Consider the following 7,760-nt stretch of genomic DNA (forward strand, 5'->3'; position numbering starts at 1 on the left):
GTCCACCGGGCTAGAACCTCACTGATGATGGCTCCCACCTTCCCCGGGAGGTTCTGACCAAGCCAGCTAACTGGTTGCTTTGGGAACTCTGGGCTTGTGACCCCAGCTGAGGTGTCAGGCGATCAGAGCCCCGTGCCCGCCAGGCTGGAGCCCGGTTCGCAGGCTGCTCCTCCAGGGAGGAGAGCACACTCGGCAGGATGTCTTGGGTGCTCCTCTGGAAGTGATTCTCTGTCTCTAAAGCTCTTACCTCCCAGAAGACCCCGTAAATGGTAGGAAACACTGAAAATTCTTCTGAGACCTTCAGGAGTTCTCATGATTCTAGAAAGTTAGAATTTTCAAAAAAATCTTATTTTTAAGTGGGAAAGACAACTAACTACAGTATGAGTCATTACATACTAGAAAGAACCGTGAGAGAAACACGGAAGACAAGGACAAGCCCAAAAAGGTGAGCTTGAAATAACCGGCAAATACAGGGACGCGAACGTTTTCTATCATTTACATCTAGCGCCCTCTGGTGGATTCGGAAAAGGCCCTACATTCCCACATTTCATTTATCCCTTAACAGACTCTTATGGGAGGAATCTCAATGATTAATGCATATAATGAAATGATTGTCTTTATGGAGTTTTATTAAGAAGCTATATTCAAGAGTTCTGAATTATTAAGCCATTTTTTAGGTTTATTGAAAAATATGATGGGATAATCAAACCTGATTCTTCCTCTATAAGTCATTAACAGCATTTGAGATGGCAATTTATTCTTGGAATCGATGCAGAGTATTCATATTTAGCAACCGCCAATGGACTGGGTTTAGATTAAAAGCCAGCTAGCAACTGACATTAAACACCTGCTTTCTCATCTACCCTAAAGCAGTTCAGGACAGGGAGGTCTCTCCCCTGACACATGAAATAATAAATGCCGCTTGTGAGGAGAGAAAGTAAAACCACACACTGTACAAAGTTCTGACTTGCTTTTATGTCAGAACAAGGCACTGGACTTGGACATTGCTCTTATGACGTCACAAAACACTGCTTACCCATTCCACCAGCTCTCCTAGAGCATCCCTTTCGATGCTAAGAGGGTAAATACTGAGCGAAACAGCTGTCTTTTGTCTCCTGTTCTGGCTTCCCCGGTGGCTCAGGGGTAAAGAATCCACCTGCCCGTGCCGGAGACCTGAGCTCCATCCCTGGGTCGGGAAGACCCCCTGGAGAAGGAAATGGCAACCCACCCCAGTATTCTTGCCTGGAGAATCCCAAGGACAGAGGAGCCTGGCGGGCTACCGTCCACCAGGGGCAGAGAGTCGGCTACGACTGAGCAGGCAGGCAGGGTATATGCCCAGTAGAGGGACTGCTGGGTCATATGGTGGGTCCAGTTTCTAGTTTTCTGGCAGCGAAGGGTGTTCACTGTGAAAGGCCAGAAGGGGAACGGGTGAGGGAGGGACGAGGGCGTGGAGAAAGGCGTTATAAGCTTTGTAATCGCTTTGGTGTCTGTATTAATATAACTCCTGGGTTACTTCTCCCTTCTATTTCGTCTAAATACATTTCCTTGCTTTCTTCCCTAATGCTTATGGTAATAACGTTGGTAAATCGCATCTGTTTTACAGGGAAATGAAATAAATACTGCTGGAAGTTGACTCAGTGGTGCTCGCTGGCGAAGCGCCGCACCGTCTTACAGGGAATTCCCAGAGCTAGGAACCTACGCAGCGCTTTGTAAACCAGCCTTCGGGAGTTTACAAGCTGCTCCGCGGAAAAGGTTCGCACCCTCTCACCCCCCGCGCGGACTTACCGCCCTTTTCCCCCCAGCCCGGCCACTCCGCGGGAGCAGGAGGACGCCGGACGCTCGGGCTCCCTGGCGAGGCCGCTGCGGGTCCCACGGCGCACGCAGGTGCCTGCGGGAAAACAGCGGCGAGACCTCGGTGAGACCCGGCTGTGCGAGGGGGGCTCCGGGGAACCCCGCCCGGCCGTCGGGGACCCGCCTGCACACCCACCTGTGCCAGCAGCAGCACCCAGAGCGCCGCGCGGCCGAGGACCCGCATGGCCCGGCCGCCCCGCGCGCCCCTCGCCCGCCGCGCGCGCTGCGCCGCCGCGGGGAGAACGCACGGCTCCATCCAGGGGCGCTCGGAGGGGCCCGGGGCCGCGGGAGGCTCCCCAGCCCGGCGGCCCTGCGAAGCGGGCACCGAGGACCAGCCCGGCGCAGCACGGTGTCCCGCGGTGGATGCGCCGCCCGCGCCGGGGTTATTATTGAAGCTCCGCGCCGCGCGGGGGGCGGAGTGGCGGCCGCGGGGGCGGCGGGGGCGGCGGCGGAGCGCCCGCCCGCACCGTGGGAGAGACGGGGAGGGCAGGAGAGGGGAGGGGACGGGGAGAGGCAGGAGAGAGGGCGGCGGGGTGGGGCGCGAGGAGAGGAGGACCCGCGAGAACCCGCGCGCTCCCGGGCTCGCAGTCGGCGCGCCTGGCCGGCCGTCTCGTGGGCACGCGGGTGGCCCGGGCGTGGGGACCTGGGGCGCGGGCGTTGAGCCGCTTGGGGCCACCCGCCCCGAGCGCTCCGGCTTGCAGTCCGCGGTTGGACAAGGCTCACACCTCGCGGCGCTGCGCCCGGGCGCTTCCCGGTCCCCACTCCCGAGACCTGGGCTTGAGCATCCAGCCGACACCTGCCGCCTGCCGGCCTGCTGCAGGACAGCGCCCCCTGGGCCTGCCCTCCCGCCCCGTGGAGAGATCGGGTGTGAAACAGGAGTGCCCAGACCTTCTGGCCGATGCGCGCGTCTGAGAGCAGAGGACGCGCACGGGCGTCGCCCGCCGGCTCGGGAGGCGCTGCGGGTGGGGGAAGCTCCGGCCTCCGTCCCGTCGGCCCTGGGAGGTGCCGGCGCTCCTGGCTCCGAGGTTCCTGGCCGCCGCGGACTGGCCTTGCTCTGAGCGCCCGTCCCGGGGCCGCTGGGGCCCAACGTGCAGCCGATAGGGGAGGCTTTGGCTTCGCGGGTGGGTGGGGGCTCGGGCCAGTTCCTGTGCTGCTGGGTCAGTCGCGCTAGGAGGCTGAAGATGCGCGGCCACTCGCCCGCCTACAAGCCCAGCCCGGCTTCTACAGCTGTTGATGGCCCTGTGTGTGAACGCACGTGTGTGTGCGTTTGAACGTGAGCGCACACGTACCTGCGCTAGGTGTTCGTGAATGTGTATTAGCGCCGGTTGCTGTGTCCTTCCCCCCGCGTCCACCGCCGCGCCTGTGTGCGCGCTGGAGTCTGAGCGCACCGATTCTCCGGCGCGTGTCCTACCTGTGACCACTCTGTTCCACTCACTGCTCCTGGCCTCCTAGACCTCTTACCTCCTGGAGGTCTCCAGAGTCTGGGCTCCTGCTTCCTGGTCCCAGCCCCCCGCACATTCAGTTAAGCCCGTCTTGGCTGGTTTTTGCACATTTTGGAGAGGAAATTGGCGGCAGTGGTCTCTGGACCCCCTTCGCCCGCCTCGCCCTGAGCCCGTGGGTGCCTCTGATTTCTGGCAGCCCGGCGGTGCAGGCTTGCTGGACAGACACGGAGCACCCTCAGGCTGTGCAGGGCAGACTCCGTCTCCATCTCTCGCTCTCTTTCTCGTATTTATTAATTTGGAAACACTCTTCAGAAGTGGGAGAAATTTTACAAAAAGTCGTGCATTGAGAAGTGGGCTTAAGCCCCTCCCCACCCCCTCCTTCACGAAGTTTCTAACTAGTGTCTGCCTCGGTGTGCCCACAGCCACTCTGCCAGGGGCTCACTGGAGGCTGGCAAAGGTTCTGCAGGAGACAGAGAGTCCCTTTGTCCTGAGGACTGGGTATTGCATGCTTGGTAAACGGGGAATCTCTAATTATCGCTAATTGTGTCGAAGGTAACATGTAAGGGCATCAGGTTTTCCAAGGCTAACTACCATTGCAGAGCACACTCATGGCTCTTTCTGTAAGTTCATCAGATGGAATGAAAGAAGAATGGCCGGTAAAAAAGGATCCACTTTTGGAATTCTTTTATTCCCCTTTTGGAATACAACCGAAATCAATCTTTCCATCTTTAAGAAGCGATATCCTTTACAATGATGAAGGTGTTTTTTAGCCCCTCAATGAATCCGGTGGTCATCCTAGATAACACAGATGGAGGGTCCACGGTGGCCTGGGGGCAAGGTTTGGGGTTGAGATGAAGGAAATGGATGGATTGGGTATAGAAGGGCCATAGAACACATGGGGCCCATTTGTGATTTATAAGAAGATGTGTGTATTTGGTCTCCTCCAATTTCTGGCCCAGAGTGCTCCAAATTCGGAATTTCCTGAGTGCTTGAGAGCAATAAAGGTAGCTTTTGTTATGTTAATGTGGTGGCTTTGCACCCAGCGGGAGACCAGTTGCCCAGGGGCCTAATCCTGTAGTTGTGCTGTGCTCATTTGCTCAATGGCATCTGACTCTCTGCGACCCCTTGGACTAGAACCTGCCAGAAGCTGCCATCATTCCAAGAATTGGCCTCAAAGCAATGGGAACCCCCAGGCCCCGGAACTGAAGATTAACTGTACCTAAAATAACAAAGATGATGCTGATCAGACCACTGATGACCATGTCAAGATGACTGTCGGAGCTGACTGTGCTGTTTCTGCATATAGTCCCCTTCTGTCCAGAAAACCCCTTTCCCCACTGGTTGCTAGTGGTGGGAGGGAGTCAACCTTTGGACAGACATCCACCCCACCCCACCCACAGTTGCCCGAATCAGAAATAAAGCAAACTTTCCTTTCCACCAACCTGGCCTGTTTATTGGCTTTTGGGAGGCGAGGAGCCAGACCCCACCATACACCTTTCGGTATCATGACTGGTAAATGCTGGTCGTCTTGGCTGTCTAGGCCAGGTGTCAATGTTTGGCCTTCCTGTAACCCGGGGCCAGGGGCCCCTCCCTCAGGAATGGAGAGGAGGGGAGGTGAGGAAGCACAGGTGCAGACTTCCTTTTCAGGTTTTGTTTTCTGGGCTTTGGCAACTTTGTAAAATGAATTGCAAAGCCTTCCAAGTGATTTCCTTGCTCTGGAACGTTTCGAACAAATGGCAGTTGTCTGTGCCTCCTCGGTATGCTGAATCATTCTAGAATATAAACGTTTTCATTCCCAGTGTTTTGCTGCTGCCAATTTTTTCCATCTCTGCCCCTGGAATTCACCTAGCATGTACCCTATTTGGGCTTTCCAGGTGGCCCTAGTGGTAAAAAGCCTACCTGTCAATACAGGAGACATAAGAGATGCAGGTTTGATCCCTGGGTCGGGAAGATCCCCTGGAGGAGGGCATGCAACCCTCTCCAGTATTCTTGCCTGGAGAACCCCATGGACAGAGGAGCCTGGTGGGCTACAGTCCTTGGGGTCGCAAAGAGTCAGACACAACTGAGCGACTAAGCATAGCAGGGTGTTTGGCATTGAGATAGGTCAATATGGAATTTAGACAACTGCTGATGTTACAAAATGACAAAAACCATCATTGAAAAATAAAAGGTGTATGTGTATGTACGTCTAAGTAGGTTTGATAAAAATTCTACTCTACAGGTGAGATGACTATGATATATACTGCTTTCTTTGTAACTGAATACCAGGGAATTAAGCTAAAATCTTTTTGAAAAGGTGAAAGTAAATACTGGTGATAAAAATAATAAAATACATGGGAAGAGAAAAGTAAAGAGGTTTTTAGTATTTAGAAAAGTAAAGAGATTTTGAATATTTAGAGAACAGGAACAGAAAAATAAAAATCAAGCATAGGTGTGACAACAAAAGATGTTAAAAAAAATCAGTATACATGATAAATTAAATTTGCTTATTATAAAACAAGCCCTCAGATTTTGTTATGGAAGTAAAACTGAGTCATGTACTCTTAGATGTACACATGTACTGCAAAGGAAAACGGAAAGACTGAATGAATTGTTATTTTCATATTAAATTATTTATCAGGTAAAATGGAGAATGCCAAGATGCTAGATATGTTTCCAATCCTATAGGAGACTTCATTTTCCCATCTGTGTAATGGACATGATAAAAATAGAACCTACTCCAAAAGGTTCATATGAGGACAGAATAAGTGAATGTTTACAGAGAACCTACAACAATGCCTGGAATGTACAAATTGACATGTAAGTTTAACAGCATTTTAACTTACATGCATGTTAGTGCATGTGAATGAAAAATAATGCATATTATTTTAAAAAATTAAACACATGAGAAAAAAAAAACGTTGGCAGAATTAGACGAGTATAGAGCGAATTCCACTTGAGCGTCCACATTCCCCTCGCTCTGACCGCTGCATCCAAGCCCAGTTGATTTACATGGCAAATAGTTGCAGTGATCCTTCCAGAATAAAGATTGCATCTCTTGAACAGAGTTCAGCATTTCTGCAGACCCAAGACCAAGAATTGCACAGCAAATCTGATGTGACAAATTGGATTCCTTTTTCCCATATCATGTCTCATTTGTGAAGACTTGGATAACTGGAAAAACTGCCCATCTGACTCACACAAACTATGGGGAAAGAGAATCCAGTCTTCCTCTTTGCAAAAGGATCTGGGAAAAGTCTGGATAATTCTCAGAGATGAAGAATGCCATCTATAATGTTGTGAACACCACAGTTTGCGTTTAACTTAATGCCCTGGGTCAGATTTAAATGAGAAACCGTATCTTGGACAACTAATTAACATCATGACTCTGTGATTGAGCAATTTTAGTTCAGCTGTCTCATTCTATCTTCATGAAATGGAAAAAAAAAAAACCAAGTTCTCAAGCTACAAAATTTCATATCAGTAACCACATGACCCTATTTTACAGATAGATACCAGAGTATTTATTGGTACTTTATTAAGGTTGCTTTTATGAACAAAATCGGTTTTGAGTCTGTAAAGTCACTAAGATACAAAATTTTCCATTAATTCCTGATAACTGAGCAATCCTATGTTTGGGGAAATTTGAATTTGCAATGATTACTTCTTAATAATGCAGATAAAATCTTCTCACTTGCTAGCTTTCTTTGCCTATCCCCTTGAAAGAACCAATGAGTTTGGCCAAAGTTTCTAAATTATCTTTGAGTCACACCTCCAATGTGATAGAAAAGATTGAGGGGAGGAAAAGAAGGGGGTGGCGGAGGATGAGGTAGTTAGATAGCATCACCGACTCAGTGGACGTGAGTTTGACCAAACCCCAATAGATAGTGAAGGACAGAGAAGCCTGGCATGGTGCAGTTTGTAGGGTCGCAAGGGTCAGACATAACTTAGCCACTCAGCAAAAACAAAACCAACCGATGTGATAAGCGTACAAATCTGATAGCATCCTTCAGCAAAATTTGGGATTCAAAAATAAACTCGATATATAATAATAATGATTAAATCGATAGAAATGCAGATTATGCTTTTTCAAACTGCCTTTAACATTTAGCAGCCCCTCTTAGCAGGGACAGGCATGGATTTAGATAGACATTGAAAAGTCAGTTTGTAGAAAAACAGCACTGTTGATCATCTTGGGAAGTAATGTTCTCATATTTTCCTGTCCTTTCATGTCTGAAGGTGTGCTCACAAATGCCTTTCTCTTGTCTGGGGCTTCCCTGGTGGCTCAGCTGTTAAAGAATCCGCCTGCAATGCAGGAGACCCCGGTTTGATTCCTGGGTCAGAAAGATCCCCTGGAGAAGGGAAAGTCTACCCACTCCAGTATTCTTGGGCTTTCCTTGTGGCTCAGTTGGTAAAGAATCTGCTTGTGATGTGGGAGACTTGGGTTTGATCCCTGGGGTTGGGAAGATCCCCTGGAGAAGGGAAAGG

The 7,760-nt window shown here is 50.5% G+C and overlaps 1 protein-coding gene and 1 long non-coding RNA gene across 5 annotated transcripts in view; one reads left to right on the top strand and one right to left on the bottom strand.

Moving 5' to 3' along the window:
• The window catches only part of ADAMTS16 (ADAM metallopeptidase with thrombospondin type 1 motif 16), a 183,002-nt gene extending 179,904 nt beyond the window's left edge, over nucleotides 1–3,098 (bottom strand). The window contains exons 1-2 of one of the 4 annotated variants that reach the window (XM_081523594.1): nucleotides 2,740–3,098; nucleotides 1,786–1,888 (exon numbers count right to left, since the gene is read on the bottom strand). Coding sequence is in view for 1 of the 4 variants with exons in the window: in XM_081523586.1 (XP_081379712.1) it covers nucleotides 1,786–1,888; nucleotides 1,988–2,107 (223 nt within the window). In the remaining 3 variants the exon portion in view is untranslated. Of the gene's footprint in view, nucleotides 1–1,785; nucleotides 1,889–1,987; nucleotides 2,678–2,739 lie in introns of those variants that run through there. The other 3 variants (XM_081523586.1, XM_081523591.1, XM_081523589.1) reach the window with 3 other exon arrangements.
• LOC145518734 (uncharacterized) lies at nucleotides 541–1,633 on the top strand. The gene is made up of 2 exons (XR_014063233.1): nucleotides 541–1,362; nucleotides 1,604–1,633. It is a non-coding gene; the product is annotated as an uncharacterized LOC145518734 (long non-coding RNA).
• Nucleotides 3,099–7,760: the final 4,662 nt, after the last annotated feature.

Source organism: Giraffa tippelskirchi, chromosome 8 (assembly GCF_054371585.1).
Source record: "Giraffa tippelskirchi isolate mGirTip1 chromosome 8, T2T-mGirTip1v1.2.pri, whole genome shotgun sequence".
Lineage (NCBI taxonomy): Eukaryota > Metazoa > Chordata > Mammalia > Artiodactyla > Giraffidae > Giraffa > Giraffa tippelskirchi.